Source organism: Sipha flava, unplaced genomic scaffold (assembly GCF_003268045.1).
Source record: "Sipha flava isolate LNK unplaced genomic scaffold, YSA_version1 104_pilon_pilon, whole genome shotgun sequence".
Classification (NCBI taxonomy): Eukaryota; Metazoa; Arthropoda; class Insecta; order Hemiptera; family Aphididae; genus Sipha; species Sipha flava.
In genome coordinates, this window is record NW_020271718.1 from 2,711,247 (window position 1) to 2,728,275 (window position 17,029).

Below are 17,029 nucleotides of genomic sequence, written 5' to 3' on the forward strand. Positions count from 1 at the left end.
TTTAGTTTTAATCCTTCCATAACTATTTAAATAATAAATATGACATGAAAAAATAATTTTAAACATTAATAAATTATCATTATGACATCTAAAAAAATATTATTAATATTAATTAAATAATTGTTAATCAATATACAAAATTTCAGTGATATAGTGTTTATTAAGAAGTTTTATTGTTTATTTAAAAACATAATAAACTTAATATTTTTTCAAATTTTACAATTATTTATGGAACATTTTATAAGTAAAAAAACTAATTTTTTTTAACTAATAAGTAATTGGTAACATTTTATTATAAATACAGTAACTTGTTTATGCTTATAAAATAAATTTCATAATTTAAGTTGGATAGCTTATGCAAAAAATATTACAAATAAATTATACTTCATAAAACAATGATGCTAATGGGTAACGTATGATAAACGCAAACATACTGCAAACAGCCTAAAATAAATAAAATAATAAATTATATATTATAAGTATATGGTACAGTTAAAATCTGAAATCTGTCAAAACTAGTTTTGACTGGTAGATATGGATCTAGAAATGGAAAAAGGGGATGCTAGTAAAGGAGTTACTGCCATAAGTTGTTGTGCATGTCGATTTATATGAAATCTTTCTTACATCTGATATGGTTTAACATTAGTTCCACTAGCCCCCCATTTATATCCATGCCTGTTAACTAGTCAAAAATATTTTCCATAAATCTCTTTGGTTAATTCCGGTTATGATTATTTAAAACTAGAATTTATCGCATGTTTAAATAAGTCAGTAAAACTAGTTCTAACTGAAATGAATGTATTCTAACTCGTACAACCTATAACGCTCATGACCACAGAAGATCTATAAATATTATTCAATAAAATTGACTGTCTGACTATCAAATCAATTACGACTACTTCAACCTTTTATCTATCAAATTACTTGGATACGATAACTTTGACAGAATATACCTCATAATAATCAAAGTCTAAATTTATAGCATGAAAAGAAAAATTCAATAGAGAGAATCAAGTTCCAAACAATCATATTTCCTTCCATGTAGCTGCAACAAAAGTATTGACTGAGTTAGAGAAAGGATTTGTAAGATGCACAGTAAAATAATGCGGAACAAATCGCTGTTTATGTAGAAATGCAATTCTAAATTCCATGACAGTGTATCTTATTAAAATAAATAATATAATAAATGTATATAGTAATAATCCTAATATGTATGTGGGGTTCCTCCCAAGAAGGCAAGATTTCTCCACCCTCCTGTTTTATTAGTAGTATCGATATAATTTGTTTCATTCGTTAGCATCATGGCCACAGTGTTGATCGTGCCATGAGTTGTGTTGTGCTGTTTGTGTTAATATTAATAAAGGGAAAATATATTACTCAGATTCGTGTTTACAATTATTATTATTTTACCCTATCATACATATATTTATACTTTTCACTAGATAATTCTAGTTTTCACCAATATATTTAAGACTAGTTCTAACTAAAAAAAAAAAATAAGTTAAAATGCATTTAAAGGTGAGGTTCTTAGTTAATTCTAGTTTATCAAATCAAAACCAGAACTAACTAAAGAGATTTGTGGAAACTAGTTTTGACAGTTTTTGGATTTTAACTGTAATATATATCAGGTACAAAATATCTTAATTAAAACTCACTTGAATGCCCAATAATATTATAGTCAATGTTTTTTCATTAGTTGGTCCTATCAATATTAAACACAAATTGATGAGTGTTAAATTATTACATTTAATATTTCCATCTGATTTTTCTTCAATGTGTATTATTTTAAAATAGGAAAATAATTTCAAACACATTCTCCCAATTATTGAAATATTAACTTTGTTACATTCTGCATAACTTGGTGATAGTGTTCCATACTTATCTAATCTGTAGAGTTTATAAATATTTTATTTGTTAATTAATAAAATATTTCAAGATATTATACTATTAGAGAACAAAAATGTTCCATAAGCAATTAAAATTATATATTTAGTGTTTAGTAATGACATAATGTTGGTAAAATATTTAAAAATTTACATTAAAAGTCAAAACATCTTAAAAATGTTTAGTTTTTGATCAATATTAGAAAAAAGTGAACACCTAAAAAGTTTTTGCCAATATAAATAAGTAAATAAGGAAATATAAGATATACAAGAGAAGATTTTTAAGTAGTTTATTATTTTAATTGTTAGTTGTAGACTATATTCTAAATAACGTAGTAATTAAAAAGCATGGTCAAAGTATTTATTAAATATATATATATTAATACTTCAAGATAAGTTGTATTTAATATTAAAAAAAAAAGCTAAATCCTAAATCGTTTGTTCTTTAATCATTACTTACCTTGGAATACGATGCCTAGGACAGTTTATAAAATGAAACAACTGAGGAGTTGAGTACAAAAAATTAAATATTTGTGGTATGAAAAATAATAACATAGTTTTGCTAAAATGACCAAGAATTCCAATAACTGCAAATGTCATACCAGCAAAATAACAATAAGTATCACCAACAAAGACTTCAGAAGGATACCTGTAACATAATTAATTTACTACATCAATTGAATTAACAAATATTTAACTTACCAGTTATATTTTAACAAAGCAAAAGTAACAGCTATAAATGGTATTATGAAATGTAATGAAAATAAATGTGCTTGAGCACAATCCCCTGATAGTTCAATTGAATTAAAAATTAAAATAGAAATTGCAATAACAAGACTCTGCCCAGTTTCTAAACCATTTATTCCAGCTAGTATATTTATGGCATTTGTACAGAATACAGCTAACATACCCATGTACACATAATAAAGTAAACCTGTAAAATAATAAAATAATGTATTAAAAATAATTAACAATTTAAATACATAAATTAATTAAAAAAAAACCACAAGACTTGCCTAAATTAATAGATACTCCTAAAAAATCTCTAAATGGTTTAGGTACAATTATTGTAGTCGAGTTGAAATTAATGTAATAAACAACAAGTAGGGGCAAAGATGCAACTGTTGGTAATAATAGTTTGTGTCGCCACCTTAAGTTTAGTACATCATCAGAAAATCCCAATAAAAGCATACAACAAATCGACAACAGAGCAGCTAACATTTCTATAAACTGAAAACATTAATAAAATATAATAATTTTTAAATAAATTATTAATCTTCCAAAAATTAAACTTTGAACAAAATCAAGTATTTTATACAATCAATAATTAATATACACATTGTCTTACCTTACCTATGATTATTGTTTGAATAAAACCTAAAATTATATAGTATAATTACAAATTATTTAATTATTTAACAAAAAAATAAAAATAAATACATTAAATTACATATCTATATTGAATAATTGGTTAAGATTTAAACATATTTTAACATTATTATTAATTTTGAACTATACAAAAGATATGAAAATAAAAATTACTTCACTATGGGGGAATAGACTTGTATCATTTTGTAATATGTGTCTACCAAATATAATTGGTATTAACACAAACATTGTAATCAGAAATGTACATCCAGACACTACTCCAAAAGCTTCAGGTCTAAATCAAGACAAAATTATTAATTGAGACATTAATAATTAAAAAAAAAAATGGATATGATAATTAAAATAAATAAACAAAATCTAATATTTTATACTTACATTTTGTTCTCAGATTTTTTATTTAAATCTTTTCCATATAAATTAGCACTAACAAACATATCTTTTAGTCGTGGAATAATATTATACGTAGAAATAAAGGCAAATATACTAAATAAAATATTAATAATAAGTATGTAAAAAGTTTCCATGATAAGATAGTTAATTTAAAAATTAACATTAATTTTAAGTATATATGATCGGTAAAAGATCACGTCGTAATATTATTAGGTTATAAAACCGTAAGCTAAAACTAATTTTGTAAAAAATAGATAATCCATTAGAAAATAATGTTTACTTTAGTATAGACATGATTTTTACATTTCAAATAATGTAAATTATAACACATTTTCGTTGAATCAGTTAAACGACGTATCTATTGATAACATATATTTTCATGGAAAAGAACATTTTCCATCGGTTCGCGGAAAATTAATAAGTGCAATAAAGGAAAACCTAATAAAATGTAAAGGAATATGGATCATTCAATTTAGTTTTTAGTTAATTTATTAGAGTGAGTAATTTGTGTTTTAAACTCTTCGCTGAGCGAATAATTAGTTTCAATATTAACTATTAAGTATCGTTTGCCAGTTAAATAAAGTGCTTTAAGTATTCGAATACAATATACTTACTCGATACAATTTGTTATAAAGTAAGTGTCATTTATCTCATAATTAATTATATTTAACTTACTGTAAGTACCAATCTTGGCTATTACATAATTTTAGATGCTTTCACGGTTAATGGTTTTAAAAGTTAATATGCCTTAATTTATAAACCACCGTTAGTATATTTAGTATTGAAAATTTGAGATTATTAACAACATTTTACTTGTTTATCATAAAAGATATTCTATAGGTATCTGCTATGTTTTTGCCGCAAAAGCAAAAGTAAAAAAAAAAAAGACCAAAAAAGTGGACATAATAAATAATTAAAAAAAGACAGACGTAGATGAGTCTGTGGATCTTTATGTCAGTCCACTCCTATTAAGGTTAAGAATCCACATCTTTCTATGTTTAATTCTTATATGATGCGATAAAATTATTATTTTTAAGTGCACTTATTGGAATACTTTTACTTTATTAAAACTTTTTTTTACGTATTTCAACGAACCAAAACTTAACCAGAATTTAACACTTTAACTTTCCAAAATCTGAAGAAAAAAACGTCATACCAATTTGAAGCTCACTAATGTACAATTTATTAGTAATTTCATCAAAACGAATAATAATCCGAAATAACTGCGTTGCGATATGACGTTGGTTTTATTTCAACATTTTTTAACAAATATTTGTATTTATTATTATATTAACAGTATATTACATTAATACTCGTATAAAATTTATCCAAAATTAAAAGTAATGGAGCTCTTGATTTATTTATTATATTACGACTGTACGAGACAAACTTTATAATTTAATAAAAATAATAATTTTTTAGTTGGTGGACGAGTGTTAAAAAATGTATATAATATATTTAAATTTATTTTTTTTTTAATTATTTTTTATTTTGTATTTTCAGTTATATTTTATTCTCTTATATTAATTCATCTATTAAATTTTAAATTTATGTTATTATTTCATTTCGTATATTACTTTGTATTTTTTTGGTACCTGCTACGTAATTCTATTTATCAGTACCTAATAATTTAATTCTATGTATAGAAAAGATATTGGCTATTTCCTGTGTTCAATATTATTTTAAACCATTTAACTGGGTATTTATATAGATATTAAAAAAAACAATAATAATAACTCAGTTTAAGTTAATAAGTTAACTGAAAATGTTCATATAACTTTTAACTTAACTGAGTTAAAAAAAAATTAAGGTTAATTGTTAAATTTAAACTTTTTAAAATTTTTTCCGTCAACTTAACAACAACTTAACTTCAACATAACTTAACATAACTTCATTATCATTAACTTGCCCAGGCTTGGTTTTCAGTTCATCACAATCTCCAATCGCATAAATTATAGTGATATTTATAAAATGATAAATACAATTTGCAGCTGGCATTGAAATTATGACTGCAAATTAATTTCTGAGCTCGTTGAAATAAAATAAAAATATACTGTACAGTATACCTACATATGTGTTGTCTGCACAATTAATAGACATTAAACTGTCACAGTTTTATCAATCGGTATTTTCAATTTATTTTCGAACAACTGTATAATTCTAAAAACTACGTAATTTTAATCTATACACGTATGATTTATCTGTACAGATAAAACTGTTCAGAAAAATCGTACAGTTTTAATTGCACGTTTGTCGGTGTGTCACCCGTAAGCGTGTCATCTAATGCAATTTTATCTTGGATCTTTTAATTTTGTTGCGAGTTAGTATTAAATGTGTGTTGTTTGGGTACATATATAGGAAATTTTTAGTAATCACAAACATCAAACATTTTTCGCGGCACACCGGCTGAGAACTGCTCTAGAGTCTTGTAAAGTAACTCAATGCCACATGGATATACATATTTACTTGTTATATTGAATTAAAATAAGGGGCTTAATATTAATAATATTAATATTAATATTACATATTACATAATTATTAGTATAACATACCTTTATCATCGTGAGTTATCCTATTTGCGTTTCTGAGAAATAAATATTAAAGTAAATATAAATAAATAAATAATGGCTAATATTATTATATATATATACATTTTAATGATTAAATGATACTTCGGAATAAAAATGTACTTAGAATAATTTGCATTTATTTTAACAAAATATTTACAATATATATTATAATAAGTGTATTATGTTGTATGCATATATTATTATTAGTAGGGCGCGGATTTTTATGTAATTACATATATTTATTGAATGTGAATTTCTCAATTCTAATTAAAAATAAGCACGTTTCATAACACCCTGAATAATATGAGACCTTTTTTATTTTACATATTTTCACATATTTTGATGTAAATACATATTTTTAAATATTTAATTAATATTTATATATTTTGTAAATATTTCATATTTTCATACCATTTCAATACAGTTTTTATTTAATTTACAATTTTTATATTGGAATTAAATGAAAGAAAATATTTCAAATCTTAAATCAGATACTACAATTGCTATTACTTCTGATATGTAAATTAATAACTTGCAAAATAATTTAGCAAATATTTCCAAAAATTTTTTTTTTTTGGTTAAAATAATAAAATATTAGAAACATTGAATCTAACAATAGTTGAAAGTCTCGCGATAGTGGAAAATGCAGAAATTTAATGAAATTAAGTTCAAGTAGAATCTGGAGTTATATAAAAAATTAATTAAACTACGTATTGGGTAATATGTTGGTTTACAAAAAAAATTAAAACTATTTGATATAATCTTATTAATATAAATAATATAAAATATGTCAAATTATATTGAAGTAACACCATTCGATGTATGTGGTATGAAATATGCCCCATTAACCTCGGGTGACGTTGAATACAGCCTCAGCCGCTACGAGTTGACTTTGAAATCAACCGCCATACATTAAAATTTGAAAATCTTTAAATGTACGTCTTATCCAATCATTCCGAAGAAGACAACATTGAAGATGATTAAATGAATAGTTATTAATTAATAATTAAAAATGAATGGAAAATACCGATTTTTTTTTGTTAAATATTTTACGTTTTTTAATACATATTTTAGCAAAAATAAGAACATAAATATTTACATATTTTGATTTTTTTATTACATAAAAATCCGCGTCCTAATTTATTACTAATATTGCAGTTGTACTCAAGTTTAATAGTTGGTAATCTATTATTATTAGTTAGTACTTAGTTTGGGGACATGGGATGATGTACATTTGATTGACGAGGAATCAGGGAGTAATAGGTACCTATTGTTTTTAAAATATAAATAAATTGTGTTCTATTATCAGTGATTAGTTTTAACGCACCATTAAAAAAACAATTTAATACTTTTTTTTAATATCTTTTCTATTGTCTAAAAATTTGTAAATCATAGTTAATATACGACTTTTAGAATTATTATTGTGTATTTAATCTATTATTGAATCTATTTATTTTATACCTGAAAGTGAGAAAAAAAAATTGATTTTAATTTTAATTTTACATACTTAAACATATTTTATAACTATTATTTATTCATACTTTTTATTACACAATTACCTATCCATAAAACATTGGAATTATACTATAAATTAGTCAAATTTTGGTTATTGCCCGAAATTGCTTCACTTGGAATTATATTCTTTACATTTAACTCTAGATCAAATTGTGATTTAGATACAATACTACTATTATAAAAGTTTCTTGTTGACACAGTAGTAGTTTTAAAAAGTTCAAGACGTGGACAAAACTGTTGGCTTATCAATCTAAAGACACGTTTTTTACATACAAAGATTAAAAAAATCAACACTCCTTGTAATGCATTTCCTAAGTCGGTGATGTACCATATATAAGCTTCAAATTTTTCTCCAAATGCGAAAGATATAACTTCTGCCAACCAATTCACACCCATTACGAGAAATAAATTTAAATACAGTACGAATCTGAAACATTTGACATAAAAGAATTAAAATATTTTTGTTTAATCTTAATCACAAGATAAATTACATTTTTAATAATAATGTTTGTATCAAATTATAATAATTCAACTGAAAAATAAGACTATATTTGTTTAGTTATTTGTATTCAATTAAATTAAATACATTTTTTACTATTTTGTTAAAATCTAATTATTAGTACACACCTTTGTTTTTCATGATCGATATTCTTGTTATAATCAGACTGATTGAATATTTTTGTATCCTTTATTTTTTTATAAATCATCACCGCAGCGTGCAAAAACATCAACAAATTACTAATTAATATTATAGCAATTGGTCCATAGAAATATATTACGGTGGCTAAAGTCGCTAAAAATAGACAAATTTTATTATAATATACAAATTAAAATTATAATTTTGAAATAAGATAATTTTTAAGTGTATTTACAACTAAACCAACAACTTTCTTTTCCAAATCCTGGATATAATTTATTATTTGATTGTGAAAATGAAGCCTGATGCATGTAATATGTAAATATTGAAATAAAAGAAGTACATCCCCAAGCATATATGGAATAAATTATAAACTTCTTTGATTCGTGTTGTTTAAAATGTCCTTGCAATGGCCGATGTTCACTGAAAATGAATTAATACATTCTACTATATAGATATTTTAAATGCTTAATTCAAAAGTATGATTTATCAGTAGCGAATAAATTTACCTAAAAGTCCACCATAAGTCAAAACACATTACATTTAACCAAAAAAAACTTGATAAAAAAGAGAACTGAATAATAAACGCTGAAAAAAGAGTATTATAATAATATTAATAATAATATATTTAATATTATTGATTTTATAACATTATGGAAGTAATAGTAGTAATAGTGAATATTCTTTCACTTATGACATTTTTTTCAATGAGTTATCTATTTAAATTAAAGCACCAAAACGTAATTAATTTCAATAATGAATTTTAATAGTAAATTTATCAAAATTTTTTAAACACAATATTTTATATATAGGTATTACTAATTTGATCGACAGTAAAATGAATAAAAATATAAAATATATAAGATATATATTATAGTTAGATCGTGTAAAGTAGTGAATTAGGTAATACATATAATATAGGTGGTATTAATCATTAGGTGATATTAACTATCATTTTGACTGTTATATAATACAATATAATATATGATGCTACTTGTTTTTCATATATATTTTATGATAAATTCAGAGTTATGCAATAATTAATTTATTAAGTTTATTTTTTATTTGTTCAATCTATTGTATAAAAAATGTCGTAGAAAAAGAGTTATATGAATTATAGATCGTATTACATAAAATAATCTACTTACCTAATAGAACACAAAAATAATTGTCAGCTGTTTCGATTGTAAGTTGAACAAGTATTAAACTTGAATAAGCAACAAAAAGCGATGTTATGTGACACATGAGGGACTTTCCATGCAAATTCCGTAACCTCTTAATAAGTGCATATACCAAGAACGTCATCAACAAAAATGGTAGTGAAAGTGCCATTGAAACAATATAATACATGTTAATATCATTGTTTGAATTTTCCCTTGAACACACCATGGTTGCGATGTGAAATTCCAAATCGTAAAATTGTTCTAAGCAAAATTGACCAGGTTCAGCAATATCTAATCCCAATTCGTTGAATAACCACCCATTTTCGGAAACCACGAAATTTCCATCATTATTTGATGCTGTCAGTAGATATTTTGAAGCATTATCAATACATTTTTGTAGTCCATAAATTATATGAAATTTGTCTCTTTCGTATGTCTCAACAGTCCCGTTTTCGGTTACTAACTTTGGTACCTATAAAACATGTAATATTTCTTAACTTTAGAATTTCAGATAAAAATAATCTACATTAAATATTTAATAATTGTAGTAAATAGGGCATATGATGACCGATAAATTAAATGTATTGACAGGCGCCATAGTTGATATACAATTTATCAATTAATGAATAATTTAAACAAACATCCCATTTTAATGAAAGACAATAGAAAATAAGACGTATACTTTCTTTGATTTCTATTCGTTTTGAAGGAATCTGTAATTTTTTTTTTGTAAATCTAGTATTTAACAGAAAAAATATTTATATTTATTCAATATACTATTAAACACATTATGCAAAAAACATTGAAAAGGAAGACTATAAAATACGAAGACATTTTTAAAATATAGGAGTCAAGATACAAGAGATCCTAATATCAGAGACACCATGGTGTTTTAGGCAACTAGAGAAGGAGGATTTCCGGATATTGATTCACTACCAACTATGAAAGAGATGAGTTGATTTGTGTGATAGGTTTATTTGGGAATTGTTTGTAATAATTTTTGTAGCGTTAAAAACTTTCTTTTTATATTTCTTAGTTACTGTAAAGTATATGAAAAACTTCATGGCGCATATATTGTCGACCAGAGATTAATTGATTGAAAAGCCTGAATGGGTTGTATTTGGGTTGAATTTGGTAGGTATATCCAATTAGGGGTTTAGCAATGATTTATAAATGAATAGTTTATAATTACTCTAAATGGTCAAGATGATCCTTTTCTGTTTTTCACCTATTCCTTTTACTGTTAAAATAAATATTTGACCCTATCCTTTTCCTCTTCACAAAAATTCGATCTCTACCGTAAAAAAAAAAAAAAATTAAATTAAATAAATTAATAAAGGAAATAGCCGTTTCAGAAGTGTAATTCTTGACTATAGTTTTAGATTTGTACTGGTGACAAAAAAAAAAAAACAGGATCGATTGCGAATAATACTAATCGTTGTTACAATACATTTTTAACACAATAAGCTACCGATCTAGGACAAATGGACGTAGCCGTTTGGACGTGCTGTTTGGATGTGAGGACAAATGGACGTAAAAAAAAACATATATATATATATATAAATCAGTAAATAAAATAAATAAGTTATTTATATTTATTATAATATTTAAATTTTAATGTCAAAAATATTCATTCAAAAAAACTTCACCATCGCGATTTGAATTAATAAATGACATCTTACATGTACACTTGAATGCAATTTGTACACGACTAACACGGTTATAGATAATAATGTGTATTTTCGTGTCTCGTGTATCACCGTGTTTCGATAAAGTGTGAAAATTATTACAAGTTATAAAAACAAATAAGTTATATATTGATATAAAAGGTTAGGTTAGGTTAGGTATCTATTACCAAAATGATAAAATTCGATAAGGTTTGATATTATGATACGATACCATTAGTTATATTAAGAACATAAAATATCAATGGTTTTATAACTTATAAACATATATATATATATATATATATATATATATATATATATATATTTGACGTCCATTTGTGTCCACGGCCAAACGTCTTCGTTCATTTGTCCCTATTCGATAAGCTACGAATGTCGGTCGCGAAACTAGAAACGAAGACCGCGCAGGGTTAATACGTCGTATAGAACTTACCGCGAATTCCTCGTGCGTTTCGTTGGATATTGAGCACTTATTGCCGATAAACAATTTGTTCGGCTTACAGCATTTGATCACACACGGTTTCTGTATGCACGAGCATACCTCATAACCGTGGCCGTCAATGCGACGACGATACTGGGATGGTAAGTATCGTTGTTCGGGGTTTCCGGCCAACAAAATGTCGTCTTTCAGACGGAAGCCTTCGGGCGCTGGTTCGTATACGTTCATCGGACACGTTTCCGTGGTACTCGTGCTGCTGGCCATTACTGGTAGAAGCAGAAGTAGTATCAAAATCGTTGACGACGTCGTCATCGGCTGTCGCACAGGTGAACCCATCATTTGGGACTATGAAGGATATCTCTTATATTTGAGCGAAACGTGTGCGAATAAAAACGCTCGAAACTTATGTCGGACGTGGTAGATAAAAATAATAGAAATTTTTTACAGTATAAACCACCTGTTGGGAATTACGTACGGCAAGGTGACAGATCGATTGTATTCTGAATGCTTGATGATCGACCGTATTCAAACGTCAACGTGCACTAGTCTACAGCATCTGTTCGGATCGAGTGGAATCAGGAATAAAATACTGAGTGTTATTAACTGATAACCGCCTCTATATCGGTTATTCCTTACAACTATAATTGTTACACTGTATCGTTGTCTACTAGATTAAAAAAATTGCTAGTTATCAATACTAATGCTCGGAAGTTGTAGGAGTTGCATATTTTTCTGTATACTCTTAATTTATAGCAGACCAAGCTAGAAATCCGTTTTATACAAAAACAAGTTTAAATACAAAAATTAAAAATACATTTTTTTTTGCATATTTTGGCAATTTTAGAAAAAAGTACATATTTTGAATTTTTATGAGATTTTTATGCCTGTGTAATAATTTTTTAAAAAAAAAATTGAAGTTTTTTTTTTATTTTATTTTCGATTATTTAACGTAGTAGTCGCCATACCTAACTGTCATTATATCAACGATCTCAATCATCTTAATGGAATGTAATTATCTTTATAACACAGGCACTATATCATATTATCTTTTGTATAAAATTTGCTTATGTTATTGACGATATCGTCAATCTAATAGTAAGGGTATTAGATTATTTTATATTCCCATCAGTTGACGGTTGTGTGTGAACTTTCGCGTGATATAAATTTGTCCGTGCTTTGTAAAACCTACTTCAATGTTTATACAATTATAATATGCCGACAATTTTACAAACTAAAAAATACGTTTTAGAATAAGGCGAAAATGTATTCTCCTACAACTTCCGAACCTAATCTTTACTATCAATAATAGTTTTATCTTATAAATTATATAATATATGAAAATAAAAATTACTCACTAGGTGAGTACAAACTATTCATCCCAAAGCGGTTGGTGACGGGTTTGGGTGCTATATCCACATTCTTGATTGTCCCGCGCAGAATACGTTTTTCACTTACATGCATGCAAAGGATCGAAGAACTGTTTTCTAGTTGAAAACAAAACAAACTGTCTAAAAATATGTAGACTGACTCAACAACGCATGATAACATGGTATCGATCAGTTGTGGTTTAGGTCGTGCGAATACCGGATGTTCAGACAAAAGACACACGATAGCTACGTATTAACGATGTATTATTAGTTAACTGGTATCCGGCCAAATTAGAGAAACTATAATTAATGCTGTTTGCATAATTACGAAAAATGAACATAGTACCAAAAATCAAAAGGCCTGGACATTATATTCCTGATTGTCCATTGGTTGTTACCACCAGTGATGTAGTCGTAAAAATATAAGTGCTTAAACACCAATTTTATTAATATCATTAATTAATCAGAATAACAAAAAAAGGTGGAGGGCTCTGCCTTCTCCCCAAGAACTTATGGACGATAAAAAATGAAACGTATGACTTTATACAACTATAAAAATAATAAAATGTTACCTTAGGTGTTTTAATTTAAGTAAGTATTTCTTTGTTATTATTTTTCTGTCGTTGCAACTTGCAGGTTACAGTAGAGTAACGAATACTTGAATGAATATCGTGAAAAAAATCATATTATAATTAAAATAATTTAATAATAATTTAAAATAATTATTAATATCTATGTTGTAAAACAATCGCTTATTATAAAGTACTGATTTACATTGTTTCCAGTAGAACTAATATAAAACACGAACAAAATAATGAATGATAAAAATTATAATATTAACACCCAGCTCATAAAAACAATTTACAAATAGGATTAGTAAGACATTCACGTGCAATCAATTATTATTTATTATGATTATGTTTTAACAATCCATTCTATATTTAACATTCTAGTTATTTTTATTATTTTTATTATATCTTCGTTTTGGTAAAAATATTACTGTATATTGATCAAAGAAATGTTATTTTACAAAAAACAAGAATATCATTAAATGAAGAAATTAAAATTTTCTCAGATTTATAAAAAGATCTACAAAATATACGAAATGGTTGACCTCAAGTTTTATTCGAAACGCATTAAATAATTAAGGAAATGCAAATAGTACCAAATTTCAGAGATAATAGACTAATAAAAACTAGACAAAAAAAAATGAAAAAAAACAATTACCGATGAAACTTTTGAAAATACTGAAACCTGAAATGGTATTTAGAAATTATGTGATTTACTACACAATAAATTTTATTCTATCAGACTTTGAACATCGATTTCAAGCGGTCATAATATCTGTAACTTTTTTTAGTCATTATTAAACTTTTTATCACTGACTAATGAAGAATTGGAATTGAAAATAAAATCATTTGTATTAAAATACAAATCTGATTTATTTGAAAATATGTTATGAAATGCATATCTGAGAACATTTCAAAAAAACATTGTAATGATACCACTCGAATTATTAAATTCTATTTATACGAAAAATGTACAATTTTTGTAAACGTGTGTAGTTCCCGAATATTTTGTACTATTGCAGTGACTAGCAGAAGCTGTAACTTGGGAAATTTACTAAAAACGCAGCGTGCTCTTTTATCTATGGAGAATGGCTTTGACAATACATTTTGATGATGTAATAACTGAGTTCGTTGAGCTCAAAGCCCTTAAAATACAATTTCAATTTAAAAAAATAAATATATTAAATATAAATTAAAATATACTTTTTTTCATTGTAAATCAAAAAAATAAATAATCGTAGAGACAAACAGTTCGTTTAAATGATATAATTTTCAATAATGTATGAGTTATTGTTAGATATTTAAAAATGTTTTTTTTTTTTTGTTGTAAAATATAGATTAAATTATTTTAATATGACAAAAATTCTATACAAAGTAATATAAAGTTCTTCGTACTTATCTCTATTTGGTTATTGAAAAAATTTGAATCTTGTTTGAAAAAAATGTAATAAAATATTTTCAGCAGACTGCGATTTATATGGAAATGTCTTCACTATCCAAACTTTGTCAAGGAATCAGTTAAATAGTCAAGGTTCCAAAAATACATTCAAAAGTTAATTTTTCAATATAACTGGATTAAATAAATAAGTAATTTAAAAATTCAACGTTATTAAAAAAGTACTTTTAAATTAGTTCTTCATAACTTTTTTATCTAAAAACTTTGCTACAACAATTAAATGCCTTAATTTCTATCATTTAAGAATTATTTGTTATCCATTTGTTATATTTATTATTTTTGATGATCATCTATCAATTAGCCATCTGCTTAGCCGTTCTGTTATCGGTATTCAATTTGTTATCAAATAACACAAAATCTATTTATATTTTAACAAAAAAACCAATTGATGACAACATTTAAATGACTTATAGTTTCTTCTTAATATTAGAAAAATTATGGAGGAAATAAAAAAATATCCAAAATAATATTGGTGTTTAATTGCTGGACTAAGAAGTTATCATACGTTATTTTGGTGTAGATATATTTGCTGGAGTATTATTATAAATCAATAATTCCGTACTAAATTCTGTTTTTAAAATGATTAATTTAAAAAAAATCATAGCAAGTCTTTACTAGTAATATGATGTTTTAAAATATAAGGAAATACATTTTTAATAAAAAATCTTCATATACAATCGATTACGCAGAGAATCAAAAATATATTTTTGAGTAGTAAAATACTTAATAAAAATCTGTTTAAATTAGTTAATTATTTTGTGTATATTATATAATATCAAAGTTATTAAAAATCTAATTTTTTAAAAGTATTTTTTATAATTGGTAATTTATTTTTTAACGTTTAATTTGTTTTTTGATATTGTATAACTATTTTACTAAAACTATATATCTTAGAGTTTTGTAATAACATCCACGTCCTTACAAGATAAAAATTATTCATAAATTACGATACTTTTTACAAACTATATAAACTATTTTATAAATCACAGTTAATAAACTTAAAATTCGTACTATATAAAACATAGGGTACTAGGTACTATCATTTTCTGAAAAATTATTTCAGTTGTATTCTTACATGAATTCAAGATACAGTGGTAGTTTTAGATATTGTACTACTATAGCGATTTCTAGTTGATGATGTAGTAGACTTCTTGAAAAGATTCATACGTGGACAAAGCTTTTCGCTTAACAATCTTAAGACGCGTTTTTTGCATACAAATATTACAAAAATCAACACTCCTTGCAATGCATTTCCGAAATCTGTGATGTTCCATAATATATTAAAACCAAAATCATTTTCCTCAAATGCCCAAGACAAAATTTCAGCCATCCAATTTATACCCATTACAATGAATAATTTCAAATATAACACGAATCTGTAACATAAAACAATATTTATTTTATAACTTAGTACCTATATTTTTATTTAAGTACCAACTAATAATACTAAGCATCGAACTACCATTGTAATAAGTTAATTACTCAATCCAAATATAGTATAAAATGTTTTCTGTCTTTATTCAAATTATAATAATAAATACAAATATATATAATAATAACATTAAATATATAATTTATCAGATACAGCAAAACATACCTTTGTTTTTCATGATCAATCTTTCTCTTGCAATCGGGATGGTTGATTATTTTAGTATCTTGTATCCGTTTTGAAATCAACACCGCAGTGTGTATAAACATCAGTATATCACTAGATGATAGAATAGTAACAGGACCATAAAAATATATAAATGTGGACAACTTTGCTAAAATATCAATTTTATAATTAATTCAAATTGTATCAGTTGACAAATTAATGTTTTTAAAATGTAGTATACACATTCAAGTTTATATAATAAATTAAAGGGATATTACTTATTTAATTTTTATATATTATAACGTTATTACTATTTCCAACAAATAATTATTTATTGTTTTGGAGTCGGAGAAACTTTTTAATGAGAGACAA

At 25.2% G+C, this 17,029-nt stretch overlaps 4 protein-coding genes across 4 annotated transcripts in view; 1 reads left to right on the forward strand and 3 right to left on the reverse strand.

Moving 5' to 3' along the window:
• Nucleotides 1-313: 313 nt before the first annotated feature.
• Nucleotides 314-3,900, reverse strand: LOC112682818 (UDP-N-acetylglucosamine--dolichyl-phosphate N-acetylglucosaminephosphotransferase). The gene is made up of 7 exons (XM_025553566.1): nt 3,648-3,900; nt 3,426-3,546; nt 2,900-3,113; nt 2,586-2,817; nt 2,344-2,532; nt 1,656-1,887; nt 314-444 (listed from the first exon to the last, which is right to left on the reverse strand). Exons 1-7 carry the CDS (start codon nt 3,794-3,796, stop codon nt 379-381), a joined length of 1,203 nt encoding a protein of 400 aa, XP_025409351.1. The 5' UTR covers nt 3,797-3,900; the 3' UTR covers nt 314-378.
• Nucleotides 3,901-4,071: 171 nt separating this feature from the next.
• LOC112682824 (mutS protein homolog 4-like) overlaps nt 4,072-17,029 on the forward strand; it is a 61,133-nt gene continuing 48,175 nt past the window's right edge. The window contains exon 1 of the mRNA XM_025553573.1: nt 4,072-4,296. The gene's annotated coding sequence lies outside the window, so the exon portion shown is untranslated. The remainder of the gene's footprint in view (nt 4,297-17,029) is intronic.
• On the reverse strand, nt 7,745-13,424 carry LOC112682833 (G-protein coupled receptor Mth2-like). Its single transcript, XM_025553586.1, has 7 exons — nt 13,027-13,424; nt 11,666-12,227; nt 9,533-10,019; nt 8,894-8,972; nt 8,620-8,807; nt 8,375-8,540; nt 7,745-8,174 (listed from the first exon to the last, which is right to left on the reverse strand). Exons 2-7 carry the CDS (start codon nt 12,008-12,010, stop codon nt 7,817-7,819), a joined length of 1,623 nt encoding a protein of 540 aa, XP_025409371.1. The 5' UTR covers nt 12,011-12,227; nt 13,027-13,424; the 3' UTR covers nt 7,745-7,816.
• The window catches only part of LOC112682842 (G-protein coupled receptor Mth2-like), a 14,448-nt gene continuing 13,332 nt past the window's right edge, over nt 15,914-17,029 (reverse strand). The window contains exons 5-6 of the mRNA XM_025553595.1: nt 16,661-16,813; nt 15,914-16,439 (exon numbers count right to left, since the gene is read on the reverse strand). Coding sequence (XP_025409380.1) covers nt 16,145-16,439; nt 16,661-16,813 — 448 coding nt within the window. The 3' untranslated portion in view covers nt 15,914-16,144. The remainder of the gene's footprint in view (nt 16,440-16,660; nt 16,814-17,029) is intronic.